This window comes from Schistocerca piceifrons, chromosome 8 (genome assembly GCF_021461385.2).
Source record: "Schistocerca piceifrons isolate TAMUIC-IGC-003096 chromosome 8, iqSchPice1.1, whole genome shotgun sequence".
NCBI classification, from domain to species: Eukaryota; Metazoa; Arthropoda; class Insecta; order Orthoptera; family Acrididae; genus Schistocerca; species Schistocerca piceifrons.
The window spans coordinates 134,622,908-134,635,242 of record NC_060145.1 but is presented as its reverse complement, the minus strand read 5'-3'; the positions used below and the strand labels follow the sequence as shown (position 1 = coordinate 134,635,242).

General features: G+C 42.8%; 1 protein-coding gene across 4 annotated transcripts in view; it reads right to left on the bottom strand.

Moving 5' to 3' along the window:
- The window catches only part of LOC124711127 (cytospin-A), a 936,320-nt gene that overhangs the window by 91,481 nt on the left and 832,504 nt on the right, over window positions 1-12,335 (bottom strand). For all 4 annotated transcript variants that reach the window (XM_047241015.1, XM_047241018.1, XM_047241017.1 and 1 more), the window contains exon 4: window positions 2,682-2,967. In XM_047241015.1, the coding sequence (XP_047096971.1) occupies window positions 2,682-2,967 (286 nt within the window). The remainder of the gene's footprint in view (window positions 1-2,681; window positions 2,968-12,335) is intronic.

Below are 12,335 nucleotides of genomic sequence, written 5' to 3'. Positions count from 1 at the left end.
GGTTGTCGGGCCGTACAGCGGGAGACAGTCAGCTGTCCGAGGCGTCTCCATTGACTGGAGTAGAACTGATCCCTGATGACCAGCGAAAATGTGTCTGGAGACGCCCCGGACAGCGGTGGGATACCAATCTGACTGTCGCTCACCGTACGGCCCTGTAGCCAGCGCTGCTTTTTCACAGCAGAAACCCTTTGGTTGTCATTGAGGACACGCTTACAGCACAGCGGTACGTCGATGATATCCTATACCCCGTTTTGTTGCCCTTCACGGCAAGACATTCTGGGCTTACATTTCAGCCCGCCCACACTGAATGTATCTCCCCAATTAAGAACGTCTGGAGCATTATGAACACGGCCCTCCAACCTTCACGAGATTCTGATGATGAAACGCGCCAGTTGGACAGAATTCGGCACCGTATTCGTCAAGAGGACATCCAACATCCCTATCAATTCATGCCAGGCCGAATAACTGCTTGCATAAGGATCAGAGTAACTACTTTCATAAGGATCAGAGTTGGACCAACACATTATTCGCTTGCCCAATTTGTGAAGCCATTTCACTCCAATAAATCACCCAATTTTTCTGAAATTGGGTATGTCCATCGCATCTACCTGTTTCCGTCCCATTCACATAATTCCTTCGTCTTTCGTCTTTGTTTGTTTTTTAAGTAGTTTCCTTCAGATTATCTAATTCCAATTACACCTCCGAACCAACAAAAATTACGCGTCTGCAATAGCCATCAACTGTCAGCTGTCACGATTGTTGCGTTTCTTTTCTTCTTTTGTCAATAACGACACAGAAGTGGACTCCGTTCAAAGGTGTGCTGTAAGAAACCTAAGTTTCTTGTAGCTTTTAAAATGAGAAGTTCAGATAAACTTGAATTATAGTTACAGTAGTCAGGAATTTCTGGAAACTCTAAAAATGAGAAAAACTTTCTGCCTAAAGCAAACACGATTTTATTAGAGATTAGTCTCACGATGGAATGATCTAATACGAAGGATAGTCAATAATTCTGTAGACAAATTAATGTAGAAATGTAACAGTTTGTAGGAGTTGTACACGACTTTACGTTGGCATCACTGGGATGCCCTTAGAACAGCTGATTCGGGTAAAAATTGTTTTGCTCGTAACCTCATTACTGCATTTGACGATGGCGTGTTCGATTCTAGTCGCCGCATTAGCTGAACAAAATTCAGTGATACTTCTATTGTTTTCAGAAGATGAAGAACCGTCTACTATCTTTTCTTGAATAATTTTGTATGGCAGAAGTTGTAGGAACCAAGGAAATTTTTATTCAGTGGGCAGAGCGGTTCAAAAACGGTCGAACCTCAGTGACTAATGAGCACGTTCTGTCCGGGCAGTTGAAGCGTCAGCTCCTTCGCCTGAAGCTCGCACTGACGGGGTTATTCAAAAAGACCGGTATGTTACAGTTGAACATAGAGCATATAACATTTGCCGCAAATGTTGGAACAAGTCAAAACGTTATCAGTAACAAGCTCAAGTATAACGTGGGTCCCGAAGGAGTTAACGGAACACCACTAGCAAAGAAGAGTCAGAGTGTGGACAGACTTGAAAGAACGCTTTTCATACAACAAGATTTTGACGTGTAATGAAACTTGGATCCACTATTTTGAACCAGTTTCCAAAAGACAAAGCATGGAATGGAAGCACGCCAGCACACCTATCCAAAAGAAATTCAGAACTCAATTATCAGCGGGAAAATGTTGATCGTCCTTTTGGAATGCCCAAGATGTATTTAGTGGTTTTTTGGAGGATCGGTGTACAGTACAGTACGTACTACTCAGACTCTCTGATCAAGTGGAGCCAGCAATGAAAACATCGCGGATCTCACAGAAAAGGCGGAGATACGACATTGCTGGCCCACATCCCAGTTGGCTCAAGATACCATTGAAAAAAAAAATGGGTTGGGAGACAACCAACTCATCCTCCCAGCAGTCCAGATTTGGCTCCTTCGGATTTTCGGTTGTTTGGTCTACTGAAGGAAGCACTACGTAGAAAGTAGTTCAGCAACAACGACGGGGTGAAAGAATTTGTAAGAAAGTAGCTCCATGAAAAGTTACGACTTCTTTGCATCACGCATATAAGACAAAAAGCTAGTTCATCATTGGGACAAGCGTACTAATATTAGTAGGGATTATGTAGTGAACTAGTAAAATATTTATTTTGTACAAACACTGTTTTGCTTACATCAATTTGTCTGTATAATTATTGAATTCCCTCGTATGTTTGTGTTTAATGTCTAAATTTTGAACTGTTTAGTAAGAGCTCTGCAGTATTTACACGTTGAGTGCCTAATTCACTAACTACTGTACACCGATTACGGTAAACTTTCTGTTTAGTACACAGCACAAACCCTTCCCTAAATAAAATTATAACCATCGGGGTAAAAATGTGGAGTTACGATTGGTGTTCGTAATTGGGGTATTGTAGAAGTTGGCAACCTTAGCTCGCACCGACGCTACAGCCAGAGTTACCAACATTGGCGTTCTGAACACGTCAACAATGAGACGGCTCATGTTTACCTCAAGGTCTACGCTACACCTGTTGCGCATGCGCTCAGCGCACTTTCCTCTTATCGTGGCTCAAGCGCGCTTTTGGTCCGCACACAATGCTAGACAGCTGGTAGTAGTATTCTGCCCTGCAAGACAGCGTTATCGGCGTACCTGGAGCCTCTCCCTGAGAGTATGGACCTCGTGCTCGGCGTCGAGCAGAACCGCGAGGCGCGCCTCCAAGCGCGCCTTCTCGCTGACCACCTGTTGGTACTGCGCGGCCAGCTGTTGCTGCTGTTGTTGTAGCTGTTGCTGCTGTTGTTGTTGTTGCTGCTGCTGCTGCAGGGCCAGAGAGCCACCCTCGACGTCCACCATGCTGGGCCCCGAGGGCTCGGCCGCTGCGCCGCCCTTGGGCCCGGCGCCGCCGCCCGCGCCGCCCCCGGCCGAAGACGCCGCGTGTCTGCCGCGAAACAGCGATTTCAGCTTCATCATAATAGCACAGCCCAAACACACAAGGAACAAGGAAACCCCGACGCTCACGGGCTCACACAGTAACAAAACCGAACACGCGCACAACTCCTCCGTGGTGTCTGAGCACAAAGAAAACTTAAATCGAGTTGTATTAAAACACAAGAATGTTACTCTTTTTTATGTATGACCACACAGTCACGTCAGCACATTAAAAACTGTCATGCACATAGCGGGGACAGAACGACACCTTGGATGCGCGAAGTATTCCAACTCGTTTACGCGACCCTATCTCTTCGAATAACAACTCCCAATTCCCGGAGCGCGCATCATTCGACTGCCCCAGCATCACTGAAACCAATCCAAGCGGAATGTCAAGGTGTCCATAAGAGAGAGCTTCACATTACTAAATGCCGACACAAGATCCGGATACTGTTTGTACCACGCAACTAACTCTTGACATCAGTAATGATGCCTCGTAAAGACAGACTGAGAGCGGCAGTCACTTGGCGGGTACAACGAAATCTTTCAAATCGATCACCTGTCAGTCCAAAAGCTTGATCGCTGTTCTCCTCTCCGCAACAGCTTTGGAGGAACACTGTCAATTCTTACTGTCAGATCCTACCAGTAGACACGCAGATCTCTCCACATAAACACGTACACTTTTCCTCCGCTATTCGGCCATGCGCGTCTGTTACTGATGAAACACGGAACACTGCTCAGTCCATAACGAACACGGAGAGCACCGCGCACACCCGCAAAACACAGCAGTCAACTTTCGCCGCGGACTGCTCATACGAGACTGGAGTCAGGAGAGACGAGGTGGTGAAGAGAGAGAGAGAGAGCGCGGTAGCTACAGAGTGGGGGTACCCACGGCATTGGTAGGGGGAGGGGCGGGACGCGGGGCTCTGCCTGTGCTGACCGTTATCATTTCAATGCCAGGCTGGGCTGCGCGGCGTTGCCACGCGCACGCGCAAGAGGCACTACGTCTCACCGGCGCGGCGGTCGGATCGCGAGCTACCAGACGGGACCGTCTCTCCACTGCGTCCTCCGGTCTGTCGCCCACGCTTCAAAACGGCGCGGCGGCCCGGCCGACCTTCGCAAGGACACCTGCGTGCGTTCACTGCCCCGTCCGAGATGTCTCTGGACGCCGACCTACCGGCTGAAACACATGCACACACCTGTCGGAAAAGAAATCGGCAAATAAAGGGTACAGCTCACTCTTCAAGCAAAAGAGCGATGAGACTGGCAGTGACAAATCGCGACAGACTAGATCTGTTTCATATTACACGAGGTACTGCGCCCGGAATGGTGCTGTTTAGTCATGGAGGTATCGCCGGGATAGAATACCTGCTGGACAAAATAAGCGGGGATATTTATCAAAGAACATTAAAGATTAAGGACACGCACAATACACGGAAAGGTAGAACACAGGGAATGATGGAAACGGTGGGACGACGCTTCGATCTGCTCTTATTTGCTGAACCTCCCACAACTCAGTAAACATAAATGAAATATTTTCATTTCATCCATATTTTGCAGCTGTGAACGTGACTGATTTCAGAACACAGGAAGTTAAAATAAAAATGCCTTCAGTCACAACTTTTTCGTGTTTTATGAAGTTATGCGATGCATTTCGGATCATTAGATGCAATTCGTGTAATACATAATTTACATTTGGTATAGAGTTAGGTGAAATGCATATTCCTGCATATTGCTGTTAAATTTTACATTTTGTATTTCATGAATAGTGTGCGGAAAAATGTGAGAAACAGTGGAATAAAAAAGTTAAAAACTTGACCGTACAAACAAGGAAGAACATTTTTAACCTTTTAATGTCACCATACCTTGGTTCATTCTTTCTGTCATCGCACATCACGTCACTCAAGGCGAGCATTTGTTAATGCACTTTAAAAACACTTCTCATATATAATTTAACGTTTGATCATAGATGAAGTTTATCAAGTAATGCTAGAAATGTATTACGAAGTGGACATATGCAAGGAATAAATTTTAAGGTCTATAAAATTAGTAAGTAACTGTGGCTAATGAAATCTGTGTTCATTTTTGATTTTATGGAGGTATATTTGCAGTTGTTCTAATAGATTTAGGGTCTTACCATTGGCTGCATTGTGTAGTATCATTAAATTTTTCCTATTCCGTTACATTACAGTATTATTAAATTATTATTCCTATCCTGTTCATGATGCGTTTGGTTTCTAGCATATGGTGTGTAATAACTCATTTTTCAAGCAAGTTGAATGAAGTGTTTCTAAAATGTGTAAACTAACATGTAAACTTATGTGATGCGATGCGATGTGCGATGACGGAACGAATAAACCAACGTAAGCTGACTTTAAAAATTTTCTTCCTGCTTTACTTGGTACGTTTTCCATTGCTTTTTCCACTGTTTCTCACATATTTTCCGCATCTGATTCACGAAATACAAAACCTAACATCTAACATTCTCAGGAAAGAAACATGCGTTCCACCTCACCCAAGAACAAATGTAAATTTTGTATTACTATTTGTACCTGACGATCGACCTCAGAGTCCGAAATGCATCGTACGAATTAATGACACACGAAAAAATGTAACTAAAGGCATTTTGATTCATACCTCTATCACAGCTCCCGTAGCTGTGAAAGAACCGGCAACCACAACCGTAACCCCGGTTAGCAGTTTAGTACACTGATACCCAAAATTAAAGCAACAAACGGAAGTTTTGGAAAGTTGTGTTTATTTTGCCACAAAACAGTATAAACAGGTGATTGCAAAGTAGAAACAATATAAAGAATACAGAATGTAAACTGCAACACGCAGAACAGTAGACGAAAATGTTCTTCGTTTTTTACAACTTTAACAGATTTGCACACACATTCCGACAACTGGTTAACGTGCTCACTATGGGGTCTGACCACCTCTGGCAGCAATAGATGTCTGACAACGACGGCGCATGGTGTGAATAACGTCATCAATGTCATGTTGAGGCAATTACGTCCACTCTTCCTGCAGAGTAGCTCTCAAGTATTGCAGAATGGATGCAAATGCTGGCGTGATGCATCCCGTCACCCTAGTGCACCCCAGACAAGCTCTATGGGATTCAAATCGGGAGAGCGAGCACGCCACGCTAAGCCATGCGTACAGTATCTTTCGTCTCCATGAAAACATCAACCACTGGTCCTCTATGAGGTCGAGCAATATCAAATCTGGACGCACAGTACCTCGCAACAATCGTACACGAGGTTCCAAGACCTCTTCACGATACCTGACAGCAATTAAACCTTTCCGATTGACTCGTACAATTTCATGAAGAAGTGTTGGATTGGTCAACATAATCCCTACCCATAACATTAGCGATTCTCCTCGATATCTGTGTCTTTCATAATGTTCAGGTCTCGAAATCGTGTTCCACATTCCCTTCAGATGCGAATCGCTCTCCTGTGAAAAGAACATTGGGCCAGTGTTCGACTGTCCAGGGTCTGTGAAGATGTGTCAGAGGTACACATACAGCAGGCCTCCGACAGTAAAGACCACTCTGCTGAAGCCTTCTGTACACCGTTTGCATCGAAAAAATACGTCCAGTAGATGCTGCGAGGTCAGATGCCAGTAGCTGCGCAGCACTAAGGCAGTACGGTCGTGCCCTTACAGCCAAATAACGGTCCACTGTTACTGATGTCTCACGTGGTCGGCCCTGCGCTGGTCTTCGGGATACAGTTTCGATCTCTACAAACTGTCGTCACATCGGAGAAACAACAGAACGATTCACGTTAAGCCATGGGGCCACATGAATTTTGCGACTGTCCTGCTGCCATTCTCCCTATTGCTCTCCATCGCAGAAAAGTCTGGAAAGCGTTTTCTCTGTGCCATATTGCACAAACTGTGACTGTGGACGCAGCGATTGTGGACGTGGAACTACCCGGCAAACACTACTCGGTTCGATACGTGCCCTGGTGTCATCGTTGGCGTGGTTTTCCGTTGACCGCATTGCCATCTTCCGTGAAGGACACGATCCTATGGCCATCTGTTGACAGTTTGTATGACTATATCGTGAATTGTACACAGCACGGTTAAATAGCGGTTTGTTGCTTAATTTTGGACACCACTGTAATTCAGATGTGGTGACTGCCGCAGCCACAATTACACTACTATCCAGAATAGGCAAGATATTGCAGAACAAATTTTTTTCAACGTACTCCGGCAGCACGGAAGCGGTATATTAGTTTTCGAAGGTCGTTTCTGTTTAACATCTTACATGCATTGTAAATCTACAATGGAAATTTAGGAATACACCGCGTGTATCTCTTAGGAGAATTCCCAGATTGAGCCCCGAGTTTTGTAATACAATGAAGACATACAATTAACTATACTAACACTGGTTGCACATCAGCATACAGGAAAGCTAGATCTAGGCTTCAAAATGATGTCAGTTTAAGATTTTACATAGCGTCCAGAAGAAATGAATAATAGTCCAGTAATCCCATTTCAAAGCCAACGGAGGGGATGAATCATTTGTTGGCCGAGGGCAATCGCGCTTATCATTTTCTGTTCAAGTGACGTCGAGCGCGTAGCGACAACATAGTGCTAAGTTCAAATATTTACCTGTAAGGGCGAACAGGAAGCCGCAAATACTGCTGATGTGGTTAACAAGCTTCCTTCTGTGGTATCGCCCCATTAAGGACCCAGAGCCCGGAATTACGATTAACATAAAGCCGCATTTACAGTGGATCTGGAAAACGTGCGTGTTTGCAACATTGTCTACATTATCGACGAACCTATCTCTGTCTGTTCACATCGCCTGCTGCGGCAAGCCGACGTACAAATACTGGGAAAGGAGTGAGACAGGGTTGTAGCCTCTCCCCGATGTTATTCAATCTGTATATTGAGCAAGCAGTAAAGGAAACAAAAGAAAAATTTGGAGTAGGTATTAAAATCCACGGAGAAGAAATAAAAATTTGAGGTTCGCCGATGACATTGTAATTCTGTCAGAGACAGCAAAGGATTTGGAAGAGCAGTTGAACGGAATGGACAGTGTCTTGAAAGGAGGATATAAGATGAACATCAACAAAAGCAAAACGAGGATAATGGAATGTAGTCAAATTAAGTCGGGTGATGCTGAGGGAATTAGATTAGGAAATGAGACGCTTAAAGTAGTAAAGGAGTTTTGCTACTTGGGGAGCAAAATAACTGATGATGGTCGAAGTAGAGAGGATATAAAATGTTGACTGGCAATGGCAAGGAAAGCGTTTCTGAAGAAGAGCAATTTGTTAACATCGAGTATAGATTTAAGTGTCAGGAAGTCGTTTGTGAAAGTATTTGTATGGAGTGTAGCCATGTATGGAAGTGAAACATGGACGATAAATAGTTTGGACAAGAAGAGAATAGAAGCTTTCGAAATGTGGTGCTAACGAAGAATGCTGAAGATTAGATGGGTAGATCACATAACTAATGAGGAGGTATTGGGTAGAATTGGGGAGGAGTTTGTGGCACAACTTGACAAGAAGAAGGGACCGGTTGGTAAGACATGTTCTGAGGCATCAAGGGATCACAAATTTAGCATTGGAGGGCAGCATGGAGGGTAAAAATCGTAGAGGGAGACCAAGAGATGAATACACTACGCAGATTCAGAAGGATGTAGGTTTCGGTAGGTACTGGGAGATTAAGAAGCTTGCACAGGATAGAATAGCATGGAGAGCTGAATCAAACCAGTCTCTGGACTGAAGACCACCACAACAACATTTATTGATATTCTATGCCATGCTATGTTATGTTTGATGATGACGATGAATTTGCTGTAGTGGGGACTCCATTAATAATACTCCGCAATACAAGCAGGCGAAGAGAAAGACTCAGTCGTCGGTGGATGTAAAAGCACTACAGAAAACTAGGAGAGAATAACATACTTCGAGAGCTGAATTTGGAATACGCCGCTGGTTTTCTGAAATTCACTAGTGTGCTGCCGTCTGATTTTAAATTCTAACAAATATGACAGAGCTATTTGTTTCAAAGAAAGACACAAATTTCAGAAAATCAATTCCTGTGAAGCAAAGATTTGCTGTATTTGTGCAGTTTTTGGTAACTGGATATTCCTTCCAAAGCCTTACATATTTATTCCATGTTTCAAAGCCAGCTATATCCCAAACAGTTGCTGCAGTTCGCGAAGCTTCGGTTGTAGGATTGCGTAAAGACAGTTCAATTATGCAGGTAGCATGTAAGTATATGAAAGGATCTTGATTGTCAACTCCCACAACCTCTCGTACAGCAATGCCAAAACTTTACTAAAGAATGACGCGAGGAGATATCCAGCTGCCGATCACCCCGCCGCACCCACGCTCACTGACGTGTATGCATTCAGTTGCGCCTCAACGAGGACACCACTGTTAGCACAGATCTCAGTTTCTTTTCAACGTCAGTGGTGCTACAGTCCACACAAATTGTATCTAACAATACAGCCTTCATTCGCTAAAGTGCCTATTTTAATGCTAGTTCTGTACACCTCTGAAATTGTCTCACGAAGTGCACACCAGGGTCACAGTGACTCTCAATTACTTGTTGGAGAAATTGTATGAAAATAGAACTTTTATAATGAAATTGGACTTCATAAGCTAATCGCATTTTATTTCACTTCTGTCTTGTACTTTTTCATCGAATATTCTTAATCATGCATCCAAAATTCGAGACTGAGTAAAAACTGCCATGGAAGCTCTTCAATGGCGAAACTTGAAAGTGATCCGATCTAAAGACTTTATTTGCAGTTTAATGAGATGAAAATGCTATTCATTTAATGAAACGCACATATTACACGGATAGTTTAAAGTGTTCTCAATCATACATAAAATCATTCATTCATTTTTTCCACTCTCTCTGCATATGGATTTCAATGTTATAGGCAATTGGCCGGCCTCTTCTGTTAGGGACATTTGCTCCAACGATAACTATTCTCACTGTGGCGGACTGTATTTTCTTCATCGCTGTCGGAAGATTCGGCAGACTGATTAGTTTCGGCAATGTCCAGAACTGCCGCAGGAGAATCACCTTCAAAATGACTTTGACCAGGAAAGTCACCCTCGCAACTGTTTCTTCTAACAATGCTGCTCATACAACATCCTCTGTTAGTAAATTATCATTTCTACGCGACATTTTCACGATAGGACAGTTAGACAATGTGTACTCCAAGGTCACAGTGACCCTTCAAAAACTATTTCTTTCAAATTAATTACAAAACGATGTCTCAAAACTTCGAAAGTCTATTCTACAGTAAGTCTCACTCACCGCTGAATTTATGTTGGTGGCAGTGTGGGCTGTGTATGTACGGTAGCGCACGTACTTTAACAAAACAACGCAGTGACCCTTGTGTACTCTTCCAGGGTTAAATATGCATGATGTCATTTCGAATCCTAAGGATAGATTTTTAAGCGTGTTCTGGTTTTTACAGCGTCTATATGTGTTCTCTGTTCAATCACAGTGACTTTAGGAAATTGTAAAAACCAGAGAAACTGAAGAAATATTAACAGGTCCAAAATGTCATTGAGCAGAATCTAATTTCAAAATAATTTTTGTGACTGAAGGTGGAAGTATTTTTTGCCAATAATTTCCAAAGAAGAATGCATACTGATGAACAAGTTCGTTTCCCGTCTTTGCCCTTTCAAAGCATACATTTGTTACAGATTAGTTACTTACATGTTCCATAACTCCTAAACAACTCTTTTTTCGAAATGATGAGGAACCAGTCACTTCATAGGTTCGGTGTACATGATTAGTGTTAACCCTAATGAACACATTACTTTTAGCCTTACTCAGTCATCTACACTTAGATTATTTTTAGCTTTTTAATTTTTTATTTAGTAGACGTTCGCCAATGGAATAGGAGGAGACTTCCACGAAAAATTGCTTGTGGGACATTTTAAGTTATTCGACAAATGAACAAAAATTTTTGTCGCTGCATACTGATCTTTATGAGACACTGGATAACGAAGGTCATTTTATCCGCTGGTGTTGTAGGTGTGGACATCAGTATTCTTCTCAAACTGAGGGTTATTTATGACTAATTTCTTTAACGAATGTATGTGTTGCGATGTTGCAGTTAAAATGCCTAACTCCTCGAAGAGGTACCTGTATCAAGATTGCGGATGAGCACATTTCTTACTGCTAGATTTTGTGCAATGAATACTTCCTAAGTGATGAGTCGCCCAGAAAATTATTCCAAGAGTTTATTGGATGGAAATACACAAAATGTAAGGAGGTTGATTAGTTTGTTTCAAAGGCTAGCAATTATATGAAGAGCATAAGTAGTTGAACTTAAGAATTTGAAACGCAGTCTCGCGTGGTTCTTCCGGTTCAAGTCTTCATCAGTATGTACACCCAAAAATTTGGAGTATTCTACCATATTTCTTGACTTGTTCATGTGCTACATCAACTGTTGGTATGACACTTGTGCACAACTGAACACAACGGTGTTTTTTTTTTTTTGTCAAAATCATGAAAGTCCATTTTCAGAGAACTACTTAGTAATTCTTTGAAAAACAACATTGTCTTCTATTGCTTTTGTCTCTAATACGATTTATTACAAAACTAGTATTATCTGCAGAAAGTGTCAATTATGCTAGTTGAATGTTACGGGGAGGGTCATTCTCATTCGTAACATGAGTGGACTCAAAATTGAACCCTGTGGGACTTCGTGATTTCTCCCCGATTACTAAAATTTTCTACCTTTCCAACATAGTTTGAAATATTCAGCACAACTTAATGTATTAACTGTCATATATGTTTTTTCTCTAGCATGCTGCTACAATAAAAAGTAACCATCGCTCTGCCGTGCAGTGTAAGAACAGAAGGTGTCACCTTCTGTAATAATTTGAACTCACACTATATAGATGAAACTGGCACTACACACCCTATCTCCGCGGCTAAATTAAAGAGCTATCTGTTAGGCAACTCCTCCTACTGCACTGAAGACTACCTTCACAAAGACTTTTATGATCTAGGCTAGTTTATAATTAGAATTAGTGCCCCAATACAGTGATTTGATTTCACGATGTTGCACTTAAATAAAATGTACATCTGACTTCTTTCCACATCCCAGAGAGTGCTCTCCATGGAATGCGACTCACTGGTGACATTACTGATCATCCTGACTTCCATAAGTAAGTAGAAGGGAAAAAAAAGCCCGAATGCCTTGTGCAGTGGGAAGTACTGCATGTACCATGCACTCCACAGCGTTTTGTAGAGTTTGGAACGTATAACGACAACAGCAGAAACCGTAAGCAACGTGGCGACGGCATATCTTCCTGCAAACAGTCTGAAAGGACAACCTGTCAGGCCGGTAATTGCTCAGCTCCACAGCGTGGCGGTCGCTATGGT